Source organism: Tyto alba, unplaced genomic scaffold, assembly GCF_018691265.1.
Source record: "Tyto alba isolate M040663 unplaced genomic scaffold, T.alba_DEE_v4.0 Super-Scaffold_22, whole genome shotgun sequence".
Classification (NCBI taxonomy): domain Eukaryota; kingdom Metazoa; phylum Chordata; class Aves; order Strigiformes; family Tytonidae; genus Tyto; species Tyto alba.
Window position 1 is genome coordinate 13,957,158 of NW_024881296.1, and position 22,250 is coordinate 13,979,407.

General features: G+C 36.8%; 1 protein-coding gene across 19 annotated transcripts in view; it reads right to left on the reverse strand.

Moving 5' to 3' along the window:
* The window catches only part of AFDN (afadin, adherens junction formation factor), a 128,130-nt gene that overhangs the window by 90,829 nt on the left and 15,051 nt on the right, over positions 1-22,250 (reverse strand). For all 19 annotated transcript variants that reach the window (XR_006165571.1, XM_042795663.1, XM_042795656.1 and 16 more), the window contains exon 2: positions 302-497. Coding sequence is in view for 18 of the 19 variants with exons in the window: in XM_042795663.1 (XP_042651597.1) it covers positions 302-497 (196 nt within the window). In the remaining variant the exon portion in view is untranslated. The remainder of the gene's footprint in view (positions 1-301; positions 498-22,250) is intronic.

A 22,250-nucleotide genomic window follows, 5' to 3' on the forward strand; every position in this document is an offset into this window, starting at 1 on the left:
TTTAGTCTTTATCTACTAGTCCTAAAAATAGCAGCTCTCTCACAAATGTCAACCAATTAACAGGATGTCAACTACAGCATTTAATAGATCATAATTAAAACTCACATAAACTACAGGCCTGGTATGCACACTTAACATTTTGAAATACTGCTCCCCCAAGTAACAATTACTATCAGTGTACTTAGGAACAAAACTCCCAAGTCCTGTGTAGTTCAGAAGCTGGGGGCAAACCTAAAGATTGGCTGGTGGTAGATAGGAAGGTGGTGTGGATGCAGGGAAGACACTGTGAATAAATACTAACCTCCACTGACATGCACCTCATAAAGCGAGTATTTAGGGGATGACAACATGCGCATGTCTGGTCGAAACTTCTCTGCAAGAGTTTCTATCACATCTTGAGTTGTGGCAGTACTAGAGACACGGATACATTTTGTTGCAAAATTTCCAGCTGCTTTGTCTTGAAAGTAGAATCTCATTACTCCATGAAACTCCAGATCCTGTAAAGAAATAAAAATAAAAATCTGAGTGCTGGCTAACAGTTATAAGGTTCAGAGTTCATTTATTTATCAGATACACAGATATTATTAAAACATAAGACATTCACATATCACACTGGTTTTCAAAACTTTGAGGACAGTAGAATTTACTAACTAGGACACCATAAGCCTGAAAAAACAAGGATATTCTGTAAAAATATATTAAATAATCTATATTACTGGAAATATTTAAAACTTGAATCTTTAAGTATTCAAATGTACAGCTATTGTCAGGTTCACCTGAAGAAGAATTAATAAAAACTTTTTTTTTTTTTTTTTAAACCCAGAAGTATGTCCTGAGACTGGTTTCAATGTATTTTGTTACCCAGAGCAGTCCCCTGTATCCCATGCCTTTAAGACTGTAGCCTAAATATGCTGAAGAAACAGCAACGTGTCTCAGAGAACTGCGTTCTGTCACAGCAGTCCTACGTATCATTTTTTTTCTTCTCTTTACCCCCACTTCATGTGCTCCTGTCTTATGTTAGCATCTGTTTGTCCTCAAAACAGCCTGTTCAGAAAGCTAAATCAGTTGATTAGTTAGTTTTATCGTTTGTATTTTCAGAAAGGTTAGTCTTTGGTACAGCTCCCTAAACACCCTGGGAGGGAAAGAAAGCTCCAGTACCAACACAAGGTGAAAGGGAGGGAAGAAAGGGACTGCAACTGCCAACCAGGTGGCTACACCACTGCTGCAACATCAATCTGTTCAAACTATTGTAAATTCACATCCTCAAATAACTTTCCGTAGCTATCAGAGTCCTGTCTTCCACTCCAGCCTATCAAACTGCAGGAGGACATTGGCTGCTCATGCAACTCCATTACTGGTCTGAACACTGACTCCAAATTCAAGTATCAGTTCTCCAGAAGTCTCTACCTGGCCAACTCTTGCCCCTTGCATAAATTACAGCACTCTTGGCGAATCAAGAAGATTCAAGTGCCCTAGTTGACATTACCAAATTTACTCTACAGTTTAATCATCACTGCTCCTATCTTCACTTTCCAGAAGCTTTGAAACAAATATATCTTCAGGTGTTGAGGGTAGTAGTAGATTTCATGCTAAGGACAGCCCTTTCCAACACTATGCATGATTACATGAAACACATCACAACATCTCTTTGAACAACAAAGAACCAGAGATATTTATTGAAGGTACTCTATCATTCAGAAAACTTTCACAAAAAAAAAAAAAGTGTTATAACCTACACTAAGACAAACATCTCAGTCACCTAGATATACACAGAAGCACTGTCCTTCCCAATGCCAGCACAGCAGTCAAATGCAAATGCACCATGGACCCAGACAATGCTGATTTTATTTTCTGTTGTTCTTCTAACAATTACAGAATTAATCTTTCTGAGCCTAAATTGGTGTACCCACAGAACTACCTATTGTAATGCCAAAACTATTGTTCCTTCCTGCAAGCAGTTACAGGTTCCACATGCCTTGTTTCAGCCTAACTGCCACCTCCTCATCTACTCTGGACTTAACTGCGATTACTCAAAGGTGGGGTGGGTCTCATTCTTCTACCCCAAGTATTTTTGTAACAGCTACTACTCACCTCTGAAACGCATCCTATCCACTTCATTTCTTGTCTCTAATTACCTATCTCCAATTAACTAACTATCCATACAAGAACTTACCCCTGTCATGCAAAAGGCTGCCAAGTGACTTCTGGAAATCCTACCTACCATAGCAAATTGGAACTTCCTTACATGTATTCTTGCTAACTCCTTCAGCAAGCTTCAAAAGGCTTGAGGCACAACTTTTCACAAAGCTATGTTGATCTTTCCACAAGCTATTATAATTACCACATATCCATGAATTCTGTACATTAGTGTAGTTTCTAATCAGCAAAGACAACATCCTGAGTAAACGTCCGTTTAATCTTGGCCTCACACTGCATTTATATCCAACAACCTAAAGGTGTCTAGCTAAAGGAGCCATGTACCACTTAATAAAATTACTTCATCACTCACTTTCTATAAAGTTATTGGATGAACATTGTCTGGTTCTCACAACTTGCTTTGTCCATTTGTTCTCTAAACTCTTAACAAACACCGATTTGGGAGTTCCTTTGATGAGTTACCTATAAAATGTTCTTGGCAGGGCAACCTTTCCAAGATTTTTAACAATGAACACAGATACAAAGCAAAGGTGACAACACATGAACTTTCTGCAAATGTGTCATGAAGCATAATCATATCCCATTTACTTCCCTTTAACACAAGGTTTTCACCACCACCACCTCAAGACAGTGCTGAAGCAAGAATTAAGGGAGAAAAAGAGCAAACTGCTAATCTACTTTTTCATCAGACTTTACGTATTGTGTGAATTCCTATACACAGGTAAGGCTCCAGCAGATTTTTTTTTTTTTTTAAGGGAGAATAGGACACATTCCACTGTCCATTAGCCATGCTTTTAATCCTGTATTTTAATTCTCTAAAACACAGTAAAGATTCAAGAGCAAGGGAGTACAACATAGACCCATTCAGAGAAGATACAGAAAACAATTAAAGAAACTCTCTAAACTACCATGAGTTTATTATTTAAAATTTTATTGCTAAAACTTATTTCTACTTCCAGACACTAAACAAGCAGAAAGGTTACAAAATTGCATTCGGAATACTCAAGATACGATGTTAATATAAAGCAAGTTTTGTTTTCCTTTTAGAAAAGAAATAATGTACTTCTCTGAAGAATCATCACTTGAGTTTTGTTTTTCATTGCTTTGACGATATGGATATGAAAACGACTGAATGCATTGATCACTGACTGTCCATTTCCCCCCATCCTCTTCTATGGAGGCTTCTCAAGCTGTGTCCCCATAGTCCATGCCTTCCCGGTCACTGACCCCTCAATTTTCCAAAGTTTTCCATTAAAAAAAAAGACTGCACAACTGCATCACAATGCTTTACCACTTCCCATTATAAAGCTCTAGTTATTTTAACTGTTCCTTTGGGCATTGCTAGAGTATTACAGCATTTAAATAAAAAGCGTTTGGTGATACGGAAGTAACTGGTTTCACATTTCAAAAAATTAGGAAAGCAGACTAGAAAAAGAAAAAAGCAACAAGAAAAAACTCCTCTAGTCTTCATTATTATTATTATTGTTCTATATCACGTGTGTGCATGTATATCTCCAGTTCAATACACATTTAACTTTCTGGCCACGATTAGCAGATCAATAACAGAGAGACTAGTGCCACCACTCATACTAAGACAACACACTTAAATTTCTACTCTCCACTCTAACTCTGCATTAAAGTGTTTATTTTTCAGAGGTTCATTTCATCCTCAAACTCACTCAACTCCTGAACTTCTCCATCAAGACTGCCAGGTAGGTTCACTGCAATTTATAACATGGACTTGTGTCAAGAAAAGAGGCTAGCGAGTAAAAATCATGTGTCCTAAACCAAACACATACACAAATATTTGTTACTGCCTAACCTATACTCATAAGTGGAGAAATCTCCCCAAAACCTCTACAAATCTCTTAAAACCATCTTTCTCTAAAGTTAGGAGCTGACATTTGTAAATTATCAAAAGAAAGTTAAAATGTTTTGTGGGTTTCAGAAGTGACTAATTACATACGTTTATGAATGCTGAACTTTATATACATCATAAGCAATTTTAGCTTTCCCATCTAATCACATTTTAGATATTTTATATATCTCCTGTGCAAGTCCATGGCTCCTTATGTAGCAATGTGAGAATACAGAACAGCCTTCAGCTACATAAGTACAGTCAATTTTCATAAAGCTTTAAGTCTGATCACCTAGACTGCAAAATATATTTTAAAGAGCACCTAGCAAAAGTCAGCTCTTTTTAAGTCTTTCAAATTATAAAGGCCATTTTCCTTAAATACAAAGCCTAATTGTTCTTTTTTATCACTACCCGAACAACTTAAGAGTACTTTCCAAAAGTGTATCCTACTCAAATGAAGGTTCCACCTTACATAATAAAAAATTGCCAGTTAACCATTGTTTCCTGGTTTTACAAAGATAAAGTTGTATCACCTCTGCATTAGGCACAAAAAATAGGTGATAACAGTGCTTTAACTACTTGGTTATGACTTTTTGCATAAAGTCAATGACAGGCAGTAACTGCTTCAAAACTCACAGGTTGAATGTTCCAAAAGTGTTTCTTTAGAAAAAGAAAATAAAACCACACAAAAGCATCAGAATGACACACTTGAAACAACACTTCCACAACATGAAGACCTCAAAATTCTACAGAATCTTGTGAAAAGCTTTGATGAAACATTCTTAGAAAACATCTGTGTTCTCAGTGCTACGCCCCTCTTCTGACATCCTCCTTGATGACCTCAGACTATCATCAACTGAAAAACAGCACTACAAAAGCAGGAAGCAAACAAACTTTAATACATAACAGAGTCACACAGATTACTTAAGTCACATTTAAAACTGAAAATGTGACATACCAGTTTTCACATCAATCATCATCAAAGTTTTCCATGAACCCTCAAGCAAAGAGATTCCTATTTCTCAAGATGGCTTGATCTTTAAATCTATCTCCCAGTTACTTACTATCAAGTAAGTATTTCTGCTTTAAAGCAGTAATCAGTAATAATCACGATAGTAACTCATTTGAAGTTATGTTACACAGAAAGGCAAATAAGTAAAAGAGGCAGAGAAAAGGGTCTCAAGCTTCCATTTCCAGTTATGGAGGCTGGTTACACACACGTACAAAAACCGTTACAGAAGACAAGGGTATTTAGAAAATCCTCACAGAAAACCAGCTCTCTTTCTTCCAGTCATCCCATTCTTTTAGCACAAGAACATAGTCAAGAAGGAATATGAAAAACAAGTAGAAAGATAAAAAGACTGTGCTGTGAGTGAGGTTTGGAAAAAGCCTGCAGTGGGACACAATGGGATTTGTCACAGGGAAACCTGGACTTCCTGACCAATCAGGGAGGCTTCTGCCAACAAAGCAGCAATATCCAGGAGCAGCAATCCATAGCCATGCTCACATATGAGAGAGGAAACCCCTCCTTTAAAGTGTCAGAGGAGGTAATGAGTGAGGATTATCCCAACACGCAGGGCACAGCAATGAATGAGATCAAGATCACCATTCCACAAGCCCAGCAAAAAATACTGGTAGGCTTTTAAACTACAATCCCACCCATCCCTATCACAAAGCAACACATACTTCAGTACTTAAGCATATTACACACTATCCATTCCATAAACTTCTCAATCTCCTAAGCAGTAGAGAAAATACAAGTTTCCCTTCAGAAATCCTCATCTGTAAGCCCCCCAAGAGCCTATCTTTGATCTCTTTTAGCTACATCTATAACACTGCCCTGAAAGCAGAAATCTGCATGACTGCATCTAGAAAATACCAAAATCCAGCATTAAGAACATCACATCTTCCTTCCTGTCCCATTCAAATTCTATGGGCAAAAGTTACAGAAGACTAATTCCTAACTAAGCTGCAATTATTATTCAGGTACACATTCAGGAGTTTTGCTAATAAAATATAAAGCACAATAAAACCAATCCATAGCGCAACAATTAGAAGTAAAGCAAATACAAGTTGCTTTCAAATTAATTCAGGTCACAATATTGATATAACAGGTCAACATAACAACAGTATTATCACTGCAGGATATTCTGAAACATTCACGTAACGCCTTTGTACCCGACCCCTTGTCAGGCTACAGGGTAAAATGGAATGGCTTCCTGCGCCTCTCCAAAAGCTGTTAGTACACAACAAATCTGTGTAAATCTAACAAATATATGAATTAAAAAAAAATTCCTAGAAGATTTTAAATCCCAAGCATATTAAATTACTAAGACAGTAAGCACTGAAATTACACAAGGGTCAGGTTTCTAGCATACAGTCCCAGCAGTTAATTCTCAATTTGAAACTGAAAGGTAGACAATATTTTCATATACAGACTCTAAAGCCAGCTATTAAAAAGGAATTCCAAAGATTCTTTAAGAAAAAAATTCTGTTAGCTGTTATAAACTGTTTTCCATGTAATGGAGAAAAGCAATGTTCTTGCTCAGCTACAGTTTTTTCAAACACCTTCAAAAAGCACAGCTTGAAGATTAATGACGAAATCCCCTCTTTCTTTTCCTGAAGAAAACTACATCTTAGGAACCAGACACATTACAATATGAAACACAGCCTCAAGATTAAAAAAAAAAAAAAAAAAAAAAAAAAAACACCAACCAAAAAAAAAACCATAAGAGGTACTACAAACATTTTCATAATATAAATGTAATGCAATTAAGTCAATTCAAACCCCACTGCAGTATATGGTATATGCTACACGAATAAAACCTTAAACTAAGACCAAATTAATATCTATAAATATAGTCACACACCCTAAAAAAGGATTTACTTTCATAAACACAGCTATCACTGATGTAAATATTCTACCATATACTTTATATGCATTCTCCCCACCTCCCGTTACCTATCTGCCCACATAGCAAAACTAATATAACTCTTGGGAGGAAACAAACATTACTGTTGTCTTGAATATTTTCCTGGTGAGTTACCCCTCACAGTTCAAAAAATTGAACTGCAGAACAGACTCATCCACATGAGGTAGATAAATCAGAATATTTCCTACCTACTTCAAAACAAACAAAAAAAATTCAGAATTGCTTTTTGCCAAAGCCACTAGACATGGTATGCAACCATCAACCATGCTTCATTATGAAAACACTTAAGTTTTCATAACCTTCTACAAAAGACATTACTACACACACAACATGAAGTGTCCTCAAGCACCATTTATGACTCCAGAAGCAGCTACCATTACAAATAAACAAAAATCTGTAAAGGGTAGTCCCCAAAAGCATTACAGGCTTTTAAATTCTGATTTTCAAACCTACAGTAAGTGATTGGCAAAATCTTAACAGCACTTGCAACACACAGCTACTGTCTGCCACCTGCAGGAAATATTTTGTTCAGCTGTGGTGGACAGCATCATTCAACCTTTCACAATTAAGAAGAGAAAATGTAGATTGTTCTTCTTACAAAATGAAATCTACTACAGTTAACTGAAAAACATTGAAACAAAAGTATTTTCAGCAATAAGCACTACCAACTGTTCTGTAACCATTTAATAATTTGTTAAACTCAACTGATTAAATTCAAAATGCAACAAATAAAGCTACAGGAGATTAAATCATACCCCCAGGTTAAATCATACTACCCTTTATAAACTGCATTGATGCTTGTATCATGCAGTGACTCTCCCAATACCATAATACTAAGGATCTGGTAGTCACTGTCAATAGATACTTTGAAAATATACCCAGAAAGTTTAGAAATATTATTATCATTATTATTTTTAGGAAAGTTGTTTGAAGGAGGTGACATGACAGAAAAAAACAAGGAAAAGTAATTGACACACATCTGGTGTATCAAAATACTCTGAAACAGTCTCCAACAAAAAAACAGAGGCACAGGCAGAGTTCAATCACATTTGAAACCACTAAAAAGCCAGTCAAGACCAAAACATAGCATCCTTTAAATTAATCATGATGTATTTAAAAGAGAGAGCAAAAATAACAAATCGTAATAGGCCTCAAGAATACATTGCTTGGCTTTCTACTATTTAACAACAACCTGTCACTGTTGTGGAACTAAGCCAAATACTTATGAGCAACTCCAGAAAAGCTTAGGAGAGAAGAATTAAAGTACAGACAATTCATTACAGCATGTTTCAGGGGTGCCTTAAAAAAAAAAAATCTTGAAATAAATCAGAGTTCTCCATATTATTTACTGTGTTAAAGACTGCTCCTTTTAAACAGTCTGATTTGAAGGAATATGTTATTACATCCACCTCAAACCAAAACATAACAGGAAAATTGTAAGGGGAAATATGAAAGTTCAGGCACTGGAAGTCTGATTTTTCATTGGCATTGCAATCCCTGTATTTAAGCATCTTCAGGCATCAATCAGGCCACAAAAAAGACTGCCCTTACTCACTTTAACATTAAAAGCGTAAGCACACCGTCACTTGAAAGCAAAAGAAACTCTAGATGCTGCAGAAAGCCCTTCCTCATACCATGACGCTTATTCCCACCTCCTCACTTATGCTAGGCACCATCATCCTGCAGCTGTACAGCAACATGATTCAGGTTAACTCACTCAGAAGGGATTTTCGCGTTTTTTTCCCCCTCCACTCAATGTGGAGGAAACTGTCCTTCTGCTGACACCTTGTATTAACTTGAAGGAACCATGCAACAGCAACCTCTGCTCAGCTAGACACTTAATTCCCCATTCTGCACTAGCAGCAGCACATGCCGGACCCTGCAGAGACACTGACAGCATTATAAACCAGCAGGTACTTTTTTTTTGTTTCAGGCTATGCTGGCTTGGCAGGCTGTGAAGACTTTGCACAGGTCAGACAAGCACCAGACCACAGAAGGCAGCCGAAAAGTAGCAGCCAGCAGCTCATCTATCCAACCTAATCTGTCTGCTCTCGCTTTCACACCTGCATGGTATCACCACCATCAGTGCGTCTGGTTGACTTGACAGCAGCCAGCCAACTCTCAATTGTTTTTGTTTTCTCGTGCAGTGTTTATACATTTCTGAACAAACAGTTACTAGTATAACAGCACAATAAACTGTTCCTATTACAGTGGTAATCCCACTTTCAAATTGGAATTTTAAAGGTAGAGGCAAGCAGGTTTTCAAAGATACATTTTTAATGTTGCATGTAAAAAGTGAAGATCTGAATAGCCATTTTTTCAAGGGAAAAGTAGTTCTAGCTCATCTATACAGTGGCATCACCAAGAAAGTTCCCTTGAGGATGCTGACACTGATAATAGGGTGGAACTGTGTCCTAGAAGAGACTGACAGTCCTGATGAGCTAAGTGGAAATTGTGGCCTGCTACAGGAACGGCAAATCTCTCAAGTATTTTAAAGACTCACTCCATAAACACATGACATTTAGATAAATAAACAACTTTTTTACAGTCACAAACTACAGTTTAGAATACTGTAGTCTTAAGGGCTTTTCCATATCAGGCATCCCACAAGAGTTGTTGGACACTGGAGTTACAATTTCTCTACAGTTTGAAGAAATCGTTTCCTTTATAATAAAACTTCAGTAGAGGAACTTACTAGGAATCATCTTAAATCCATAAAAAATTACAGTACAACTAGTGTTCAAATTAATCAGTGAAACTACTAAAAACTGGAAAGATAATTTTCACTCAAGAAGCAAGAGATATCTCTAACAGAAATGCTGATCTACTTACAACAGAAAGCTGCATTTTTGAAACAACCGTTTCCACCAGCAAACTCAGGAAGCCTAATTTCTTGTGGCTATCCTTCCCAAAGGTGATCACAGTTTTATTACAGGTGGCACCAATCAAACTATTCCCAACATCTCCCTTCTATGTGGATTCACTAGTGCCCAGAAGTACACAGACTACATAGTGGGAACTAAATCTAATGTATTGTTTCTATCTGACCACTCACTGCGGCAACTTCACGCTCCTGACATGGGCCGACAGTTCAATCTAACAACCAAAAGATCAATTAAAAATCAAATTTGACCCACCCTAGGCTGACACCAACCAATACACAGAGCAGCTCTGAAACCACCCTCACTTCAACCACCTGCCATTCACTTGACAAAGTATTAATTTTTATTTGCTTTTGGTATAACCTGTATACTGGAAATACAGGACATACACCCTCACTGCATGACAAAAAATATGTGGTAGCAACAATTCTTTAAACTAACAGCTGTTTGGATTAATTTCTTATAACTATCACTGTATTTTAGTATCAGGCTTTAGTATAATGTGACAAGATAACAAAAGAAACCATAAAAATAGGCTCATTTTAACATAATGCAACCACAGGTCATGTCATATTTTTCTGATGACACATCCAGGAAAGACTGATCCAACTTCTACTCTGAGATTATAAATTTGATTGTGTTACATTCGTTTCTCACTCCTGTGGGATGGGCTGGAATCTGCACCATACAGGGTTAAGACACCCAGCTACACTGACTGAACTAGAAAAAGGCAGGCGCTATCTGATACTCTGCATACAAGTGCTCTGGCAACCAGGCTAATTAGCCAGGAGTTTAAAGTAGGAATGCTAACAAGCCTAATAGGAAACAAGCACCTGATTCTCCTGAAGTAGACAAACTGTGGCAGGAAATGTACTTGGAAAAAACCGAATACTTTAAAAACAAAACAAAACACCCAAACAAACAAACAAACCCCACTGAACAAACAAAAAAAGACCCAACAACCCTCAAAACCACACATCAAAAGAAGAAAAATCAAAAATGCATACAACCAAAACACACTTAAACCCTTACCTTAACACAAATTCTATTCTTGATTAGACCCAGGTCCCAAATGTCCCGCTCTGTCCTTTAAGATGGGCAGACCCACTTCAGAAACATTTTAAAATGAGTATTTATTTCTTTTCTGGGAGACCTTAGGGTAGCTATGGATACGATGAACCATACAGCCAAATAAAGACTAAGACGATGTTATCTGGCAAACTGCAAAATAAGCAGGGAATTGTTGTGCACCTAAATTTGGGAAGAAAGGGGGCCCAAATGCAAAAACAACTCTCAATCTGTGTTCTCTTGTTTATGGCACTGTTAAGAGCTCACTGCCAAACTGACATTGCTAAAGGTTTTATAGCAGGTCAAGATCTTGCCAAAAAGCAATGTGATAGCACAGGAATTGCACCAGACTGTTGCCAGCTTCATTAACCTTATTACCCGTTTAACCACCTCTAGAGACACTAATGTGCAACATTTAAATTCGTTCCAGTTGCACAATTATTGTGGCACTGTCTTGGAATTCAGTCTACAACTGTTAAATTCATATATTCCAGATCATATTGATTCAAATCCAACATTTGACTAGATTTCAGAAAGTTACTTTTCCAAGGAAATTAAGTTAGTCAAGCAGGTTTGAAGGAACAGTACAATTTCAAAGTGTAGCCTAAAATGCTATTTTATTGTATCAAATACTATGGAAATAGAGGGAAGGATGTCTTCTTCAACTGTTACTGGTTTTCCTCTCTACCTGAAATACCTATTTTCCCCCTTCCTTTTTTAAGAACTAACCAACCATAGTTCAGGCTATAATCATCAACATCTATAATATTAGTTCTGAACAAAAAAAAAAAATCCAAATGCAAAATCTGTACTGTTGAATGAAATTTTGTGAGATAGCTGTGTCATAGCCAAAGATACACAGTCACAGTGCTTAGATGCAGCTTCATCTTTAGCACACACAAAAAGATAAGACATCCTTTTAGTTACTTCTACCATACATCCAGAAAAAGGATATTCATTCACTACAGATACAACCAAACAGGTAGCCAAATTTACACATGAAAATGCTACACAGTTTTAGACACTATTAGAAGCATTGCTTGCAACCTTTCTGAACATGTAAATGAAATACTGAGTCCACTTTGAATCTTCAAAACAGAAGAGAGAGTCCAAAAAAGTGTTTTGTTTTGTTTTTTTTTTTAAATTCTCTCACCCAAAACCTCCAGGAATTACAATTCTGATTTACTTATATTTTTTATTTAAAGGAATGATGTCATTTCTTAAAACCTACGAAGCAGCTTATTAATGCTGTTAGTTATCTTAATGTTGGTTGACAGGACTATCAAGGGCACAGATAGCTTGGAAAAAAAATCTTTACACTAGTTGGAATACTTTAGTAAAAATTATCTGTTGATAGCCTTCTCTGCAAATCCTACTTAATACTGTTGTATAATCTTTGGCAACAATTTCATCAAGCACTGTGCTTGGTGAATGACATCCAGCTTCAGTTAACTGCATTTAAAAACAACTGCTGACAAGTTAAAAAAGGGCTTTCTCTGCAGTAACACCATCTACAGCATCTTCAGACTGTTAGTGATGTCACACTCACTGTATTTTGAAGCTTTGACTATTCTCATACTACAAACAAATTCCTCCATTCTAACACAAAAGCTATTTCAAACTAATCCTAAACATATAAACAGATTTCTTACTAAGGTACTTGCACAACCAAAACATTGCTTTGGTTCAGATTTTACTCCCTCACTACTCCATTTACTTTTAGATTTGAAACAAAATATACCGTGTAGCTATCAACATAACAATACACTTTAGAGCTTTGTACTTGAGCTGGCACCCTTCTCCTGAAGAAGCATTTCACCTTCCAGTTACTTACTAGTTTCCTTTTCTCCTAGGGGGTTCCAAACTTGCTCCCACCTACAATAGTTTCTATTTTGCCAGACTGGAAGCAAGTTCACTGGCTGAAAGGTCTTGCTCTAAACAGGTTCATTTAACAAGAAAATCTCTATACCTCAATACTTTCTTCTTTTATGTATCGTCCACATTATTATTATTATAATAGAACATGGAATGTACTATTGACATAGCCTTAGAAATAAATTCCACCAAGTCCCTAATTGTCAATTACGGGAAGGTTACATCAGAAGAAAAATTATTCCATGTGTCCTGTTTGTCCATGGCAGTGAGGGAGAGTATGACATTAAGATAAACCAATGGCAACTAGCAGTTACATTTGAAGGGGCTTTACTTTTCTCTTCCTCATTTCAACTGATTCAATGTAAGCATTTAGGTGAACTCTAATGAGCTAATTCAGAGAGAAAAGTCCAAGGAGAATTAATCCTAGTCCCCCAGCTTTCTTAAGAACTTCACCATGGAGTCACGTAAAACCCAAAGTCAGCATAATGGAGGGATTAAAAAAAACCCACTCAACTGAAGAAGGGGTGAGGGGAGCACTCCCTTGCTGCGCGAAAGCCATTTTACCAGCTTAAGCTGTAAATATGAAATCTCATCCTCATACTTTTCCCTTGTGTAGCTATTGGCACTCAAAGTAAAACCAAGAACAATAGTTTACAGAAGCAAGGAAGGCCTCTGCAGATCCAGAACCCCAACCAACCAGGAGTGTGTTAGAGGCTAGCTTTAACAGCATCTAATGGTAATGAACTCGTTATCTATGGGAATTCAGGTATATCATCATCCCTGTCTAAACACTTATTTCACTCATCTAAGGCTCAGCAAACAAAACATTATGAAAAAAAAATACAGTATTTGAAACTCAGTATAAAAGACCTAAGAAAGGCTACATATCAATTAGGAAATCATTTAACTGTGGAGAACAGAAGCCATATTTTTGTTTATAATACTAGAGGACACAGCATCTAATGTCTCAAAGTAGCATTGCATAAAAATAAATACAGCTTTCTATTATTTCAACTAAAAGTAACTAAATAATAACTGAAGTTATCAAATACCAAGGTGATGTTATTTTCTACTGGAAATTATGTTTTCCCCAAAATGTCAGGAGTAACTGAATCCAGAGTATGTTAGAGCTACAATCACTGACTGCTAATACTATCCTCTGAAATATTTTTCATGTCCTGGGCATAAGAAGACAATACTGACAAGGATTCAGTTACAGTAGGAATGACACAAATGGTGGAGGAATTACTCAGTGATGCAGTGACCTTCTGCATGCTCAGAGGCATTCTGCAAAACATTACATCAGATGTTGTCCACACACAAACACTGACAGAGTTTTACAGTCCTGAGAGTCTCCAATGTCCTGCAGAGATCACAGTAGCATAATTTCAACAAAACAGGTCAGAAGAAGAAAGTAAGCAAAATTATTAAAAGAAAATGAGATTTAAGGAAGCAGTCATAATTAAGAAAGTCAGTCCAGACACGGGACAGGTTAAATGTCTTTTTTTTAAAAAAAAGCTCAATTAAACCTGCTAAATGTAACATTTAATTGTGTCACCAAATAGTCATTAAAACAAAGAAGCACTTGAAAGCACCTCATGAATATCGGGAGTAAAAAGCTACTCTCTTTCTATAATTGCAGTATTTCAGCCATGCCCACTGTGTTTTCTCTTTCCTTCCTACTGCTTCAGAGTCTCTTATTCCATGCTCAGGACAACAATACAAATGCAGCGACTGAGTAATCGCCAACGCTATTCCCGATAGAGGAAACAGCAGTTGACCACTTGATTACATCGGAAGCTCCTCATTTCCTTTGCAGGTCTCTTCATAACGGCATAAATAAACTAGAAAAAGGCATCATGTGGTACAAGCATAAAGATCAACTTTAGCGACTTCTTGTCAAAAGGCATTTGGTCAGAAATCACTATTAATTTTTCAAACAACGGAGCTGAGATACATGCCCAAGTTAAAAAAAAAAAATAAGTTTGTTGATTTACTATTTGGTAATTGTTGATCCTACCCTCTCAAATATTTTGGGGTTGAGTCTCTAATTGGAATAAGTGTTCTGTTCAAGACTACTCATGTATTACTAAAAATATCTATTTCCAAACAGTAGCAAGGCAGCTCTTTTCTCCTCATAAACACTGACGTTTCATTACTATTTTTAAATTATATAAAGCATCTTGCATTATCATTTTATTGAAATACCAGGTAAGGTAAGAATCTGGCTTCAATTTTAGTCATGATGAGGGGTTGAAAGATAAGTATGGGACTGATTCAGTTGATTAAGTGCTCAAAATTTTAAGTAGTCATAGTCACTTGCTCACATCTCATTTAAGTATCTGAACAAATCTACTCCAACAGCTCAGCAACTAAACCAATACTGCCCTGCTGTTTGGTAGCAGTTTGCTCCTTATTTCACAAAGGATTGCCACCAGCTGCTACAGAAGAGTGAGGAAGTTTCAGAGGGCAGGTCTGTCAGATCACCAGTTACAAGACTGGGTGTGTGGCGTGGAGAAGAGATAAGAACAACAGAAAGACAACTTAAAAGCTGAATGCTTAATCATCACATAAGCATCCTTCACATTACTGCTTTCTTCCTCACCTTTCCTGTCCACCCCTGGTCTGGAATAATGCACTTAATGTATTTCTGTATTTGTACATTGCTTAGACTAGGTGGCAGTTTCACTCCTAGAACCGAGAGCAGATGGTTACAGATCTTACAGAGTACAACTCAATAGCTCCTTCAAGAGTTTGTTCATTCAATGTTAAGGCTTCATATTGCCATACATAACATAGGTAGTCTCTCCGCACTGCACACTGCTGCAGCTGTCTTTAGCTGAACAGATTCCATTTATGAAAGAAGACTTCTGAAAGCATATTTTTCCTGAGGAACTGCAGTTTGTGATCTCTGAAGTGCTGGGACAAACCAGTTCTGACCTACCAACTTCCCAGAGTGTGCAATAAACCTTTTCAACTGTGTTTTTTAGGTGGAAATCCAAAACCAAGCACCTGGACCCAGGGGATTATCAACCTAAATGATAATTTAGCTACTTAAGAATGGGTAGCAAGTTTGCATTGAAATAGACTCCAACATAACATGCAGGAAAGGAGATTTAAAGCTTTGTTTAAATTTAATATCAACATATAAAATTTAATGTTGAGGTTTTGGGGTTTTGTTTGTTTGGTTTATTTCAGTTTTTAAATTCTGCTACCTTAATACTGGCCTTGGAACATTTACAGAATGAACAGATTAATACTACCCAAATTTCAAAGTCATAATTTAAATTTTAATGGTAAAAATGTCCCACTGAAGCAGCTAACAGTAATATTAAACACCTGTGGCTAGATGAGATTATAGTCTTTTTCAAACTAGTAATTCAGCATTTGTTCCACCAAAAATGTTACCCTATCAGCACAGCTGTATTTCCATGCAACTGACATAATCTCCATATCTAATCAACTATAACAGATGTTTTAAAGTTCTGATACCATGAAAAAAGACCTTTCTGTGGTTAAAAGTAACATTTCATAGATAAAACTTTTTGTTTCTAAACATCACAAATGCAAGATACTTCCAGTGGCTACCACTAGCCCCAAGCAATGTGTGCTCTTTTTTTAGACATTTTTTTAGGCATCAGAGAGACCCATATCACAATGGCAGAAATCAAAACAGAGAGAACATGAGGTTCAGCACGAAAAATTTAGCTAGTCAACACACTGTACTGCACAAAATACAATACTATAAAGCTAACAATAATCAGGAGTGAAAGCAAGTATTATTCACAATAAATACGTATCAACAAAAATAATCCAGCATACGTTATTCACTGCAAGTATCTATTCCAGTAACTGATACAGGTGTGTGATCCAGAGAAGGAAGAAACACAAGGAGCAGAAAACGGGAACAAAATAGTGGAATTTAGACAACTTACAATCACTTCTTGTCCTGCAGATTTGACTCTCATCCTATCTCCCCCCAAAGCCTATCACATAAGCAAAGTATGTTCCTTCAATGTATGCCTAAATCAAAGGATACATACAGTGATCTTGAAATGTTAAGGTACTTTCAGTCATAAAAGGTGGGTAAAACAGGGGTGGAAGAATGCTGTGCTCAACATCCTCAAAGCACTCAAGCACATGCCTAAATGTTTTGCCAGAGGAAGTTCTACCAGGTGGGGACTTGGGTTTTTGTTTGAGGCTGGGTTTTTTTGATTTGTTTTTTGTTTGGGTTTTTCTGTGTTTTTTTAATTCCATTGAATTCAGTAAGGACAAATGCAAAGTCCTGCCCAAAAAGGAATAATGACTTGTAACAACACAGGCTCAAGAATGACTGGCTAGGGAGCAGCTCTGCTAAAAGGGACCTGGGGATCTTGGTGGACAGCAAGCTGAAGATGATTCAGAAGCATGTTGTGGCAGCAAAGGTCAACAGCATGTTGAGCTGTATTAACCAGACGAATATAGGCTTTAGATCAAGGAAAATGATTACCATCCTCTACCCATGAGTCCAGTTTTGGGCTGCTAGTACAGGAAGGACAGAGGCAAACTGAAGTTCAGCTGGGGGCCACAAGACAGTCAGGAGCCTGGAGAACCGAAACAAAAGGAATTGCGTTTGATCCTCCTGAAGGAGAGATGGCTTTGGGTAAACCTACAAAGCAGCCCACAATATCTACAAGGAGGCCATCAAGAAGATGCAGTGAGGATCTTCACAGCAGTGCACAGTGGGATGGCAAGAGACAACGGATGTAAACTGAAATAAGAGGCCTTTAAACTGGATATAAGAAAAAGCTTTTTCACCATTAGAACAGTCAGGCAGCAGAGAGAGAGGTTGATATCTGGTCCTTAGGGGTTTTCAAGACCTTACTAGGTAAAGCCCCAAGGGCCCTCAGGGCTGACCTTGCTTTGAGCAAGAAGTTGGACTAGAAACCTCTTGCAATCTCTTCCAAACCAAAATATCCTAGGATCTTACTTAAAAATCTATGGATGACAGGCTAACTGATTTTCCAAGGTTATCTTCCTGAACAATACACTAATTATTACACCAGCCAGGCAGGCAGATATTGCTAGTTTACACAAGTTGACTTCCAAGCACAGAATAATAGAGGACAAGACCAACAGAAGCGGTCTGATACTGAGCTGTCCCAACATGTAGGTCACAAGAAGAGCCATGGCAAAAGTAGTAAAGCAGTTCAAGTAGCAGCATAAGATTCACAAATTTCTCTTCAGGTATGAGTCCAACTGGTAGATATTAGAGACAGTACAACTCATATGAGTGGTTCTACTACACATATCAAGAGTCATTTCTCCAGCTAATGCAATGCAATCCTTCCCAGATGGAAATAAACTGTAATGGGCACACACACCATTGATCTATCTAGGATCATGGAATAATTCAGGGAGGAAGGAAAGTCAGGAGTTTCCAATCCAATGTCCTGCTGAAAAAAGGGTCATCTCTGAGGTCAGATCAGGCTGTTTGCAGCTTTATCCAGTCTGGTCTTAAAAACCTCCATGGACAGAAACTGCACCACCTCCCTGAGCAACCTGTTCCACTACTTGACTATTCACCGTCATCTGAAAAGTTTTATTTTGCAGAACACATTTGTAGGTAGTGAACTGCATAATGATTTCACTTTTAATATGGATAAAGTGAACTGTAAGCCTGAAAACATTTTTTCAAATATTATCAGGCATATCTATATATATTATCACTATATAGAGGCTGTAAAATAAGCTTGCTTACTCTGTTCACCAGAGCAATATACCAAGACGAGCCTCTAACTCATTTTTTCTTTAAGAATACAAAATGATATTTTATAACATAAATAGGTCATCAGGAATTTTCAGGACAATTCTTTTAATATGTAAGTCCTGTTCATTCTTCAAGATTATACAACTGAAAAGCAAAGAAAGATCGGGAAAAGCAAAACAAACAGAGAAATTTAAGGCAAGGACTCAAAAGATGTGCCTTTTTTAGAGGAAAAAAAAAAAAAAAAGAAAAAAAAATGAGAGAGAAAGAAATTAAATATTCCCTGCCCTCCCTATATCCTCAGACTGGTGAGATTTCCTTAAACTGCATATGTTACTTTTGAACACAGTTCAGTTCTGAATTTCCAGACAAGCATCTGAGTGCAACAGGGAAAGTGATTCACCACCATCAATACCAATTTGTTGCTATCCTTTAGTTGCTACAGGGTATGTGGGGCACAGCAGGGCAGGAGTGGGTGGAAATATTATTATTAATAATCACATACTAACCACAGTAGCACAACTTGATTTTGAGGAGAACGCCACAAAGCAACAGAACATCAGAAGAAAACAAACTCAGAAAGCAGGAACGAAAAGAAAGTGGGGTAGACCAAGACAAAGAGAGATCAAGAGAAGAATGAAGAAACACTGGTCTAAACACATTAACAATCTTGTTTCAAGCTTCTCAGTCGTTCACTTCATGCAAGTATACACGGGGGGGGGGCAGGAGGAGGGAAGGAGGCCCAAACAGTATCTGAATTTTAGACACTTAAGATAAGCCTCTTTGTTTCAATGTTCTCATGAACAAAAAAACCAAAATGAGATAAAAAGCCCCAAATCCATAAAACAGAGGATCAGCCTTCCTCCTACACACTTTAACAACAGAAAAAAAAATTAAGAAAGAAGGTAATAGTCTTATTTTATGGAGAAAAAAATGCACTCGTGCCTCACTTACCAATCTCTGAATACTTAAGACACCCAATTCAACTTCAAATCTCTCCTTCATTTCAATTTGTAGATGAGAGATCTTATTTTCTGAACTTAATTTAGCTGGCACATCAGTATGTAGCTACTAAGTTGTATGTAACAATAGAAAAATGTCAAGGTCTTATTTTCTACATGCCACTGTGTAATTATAGCTGTATGACAATAGAGATACTGTTTACATGATACAGGTCTAGAACCAGAATCATGTGAATTTGTCACAGTGCTGGCTCTAGAAACCAACTACACTAAAAATGAAGATTTTTTTCCTAATCACTGTCAATAATTTCATGGTCATAAACTCTCAAGTAAATATTCACCCCTGCTGAGAGTACTAGACTAACAATAATTCATTGTAAAACCTACATGGCCTGTATCTGCCAGTAATGAGTTGTTTCCAAACTGTAACGTGGATACCCAGAGCAGTCAATAGGACTGCTCCTCCATGGAGAGCAGGGTACAATCGTGTCACTGACACTACTTTTAACATGTGGATCACCCTGTCATCTTTTAGGAGCAACCTGATATTTAGCAGTTGTTGTTAGGTAATCCCTAAATATCTTTCAGATATATGTCCACAAAAATCGCATGGATGAGTCTCTCCATTTTAGCACTATAAAAACATGGTCCTCATTGTCAGAAGTTCGGAAATTCTCAATACAGAAGGCATATGGGCAACTATCAAAGCAATTTGTATCAGTTTCTTTTCAAACTATTTAATGCAATAATTAAATAAGCATTTTCTTAGTGTTAAATGAGCTACCTGAGCACTGAAGAACTAGGAAAACTAGCTTTGAGTTTTCTGATGTCAAGCAGAGAACAGTCGTTTTTGACTTTCCGATTCATACCTTTCAAATGCATATCCAAGAGACAGCACTCATTTCAGCCGCCAAGTTATAATCTAGCAAATTACTATTTTTTTTTACAGTAGAAATTATGAACAATTAAATCGACTAATTAGTTTGATTAATTGTAGAAGGCAGGAATTACATTTTTTCGTCTTTTGTCCTGAAATCAAACTGCCATACAGTAACAAACACATTTGGGCCTTTACAAATTGAGATATGTGACCAAACTACATCAAAGTCTTGAGCAAATATAAACATTCTTCCCTCTCAAGATGCTAAATTCCAGTGATGTCACCTCCACAAGGTCCTTCAGCCTAAAACTTTAAGCTATATAACGTCTCAAACTGCTAAAGGTAAACAGAGATAAAACATCTTTTTCCCAAAGCCAAATCTTTCAGAGGTTCTGCTGAACAACAAAAAGGAACAAGTATAATTTCCTCTATAAGGATATAGTTCTCCATTTTGCAAGCTGTTCTGTTTGGACAGACCCATATTAATAAAGTGAGATGGACTAATCTGCAACATCAGAGTCAAAAATGCTAATTCCAGAATCCATTCATTTTTAAACAGTGATCAAGAACTACTGAATTTACACTCTCAAATCTTCCCTGTGCCACTGGCTACCCACTCCTCCTCATCAGTAAGATTTACACAACTAAGCAATGACAACTTTCATACTTGTTGAAAGTGATCTCAAGGAACAGATTTTGACAACAATCAAGCCCAGAACAGATATGTTTTTATTAAAACAAAGAAAAATTTTTTTTTTTATTAAACTTTGTTCATTACTTTAAAACTTCCAATCCTCTGGAATACACTTCAGCTTTAAGGAAAAAAATGCTTTTCAGTCTGAAAATACAACCTAAGCCTTTCAATATATTGAAGTAAATTAAATGCTGCAAATTGCAAAATAGATGTTTTCTATAATCTGTCCCAGATACACAGAAAATATATAATTGATTTTTATTAAAATGTAGAATAACAAAGTCAGGAAAGTAAATTTGCACTGGGGAATCCACCCATGAATGTGCTTATTTCACCCTTCAAATGGCACACTTCATTACCAAAGGAGATATGTTTTTAAAAGCATTACCAGCTCTATTTTAAGGATTACTTCTAGAAGACAACAAATTGCATTTTTTTTATCATATAACTGGTTAACAAAACTGGTCTCTGCAGCTGCATTACTCAGGAGTCACCAGAAGAAAGTGTTTGCCAGTGTGCTGTGCATGAATCCTTATTCTCAACAAGTGCTGCACTTCTGCCTAGTGGGGCCAGTGACATGGCTTGTATGTTTAGTTAACACCACCTAAAAAATTCCCACCTTTCATTTTTCATCATTACATGGCAAAAAACTACCAGAAAATGCTTTCTTGGCTTATTTTCAAGCACTGTCTTGCTCTAAAATGCACTTCTATCAAATAAGCTTAATTTTATTCTTATCATTACAGTGGCACATGGACCAAGGACAAGTTACAATACAAACATTAATGCAGATGATTAACCATGAACAGGAGTATTTCAAGTTTAAACAGGCTCAGATTACAAAAGCATTTAGTAACTTGGTTTGGCTTACTCAGATATTAAAACATAGTTAATGAAGGCATAAATGATACTACCATGCAAGATTTCAAGTATATTCTGACTCACTGTGAAACAATTTAGGCTTCAACTGGTGATATTACCAAAAGAATCTTCGCAGCAAATCAAGATTAACGTAGTTGAAGAGTTACATCAAAAGACATATCCTCTCATTAGTGATGGAGTACATCATAAAAATAGGAAAAGAGAACCCAAAGAGAAAAAAAATCAATCTGTCAAGAAGCAAAGATTGCAGTATACAGAAGTGGAAAGGGATTTAAAAATATCAGTAGTTTCTAGCCTCTTTTCCTCTTCTTTA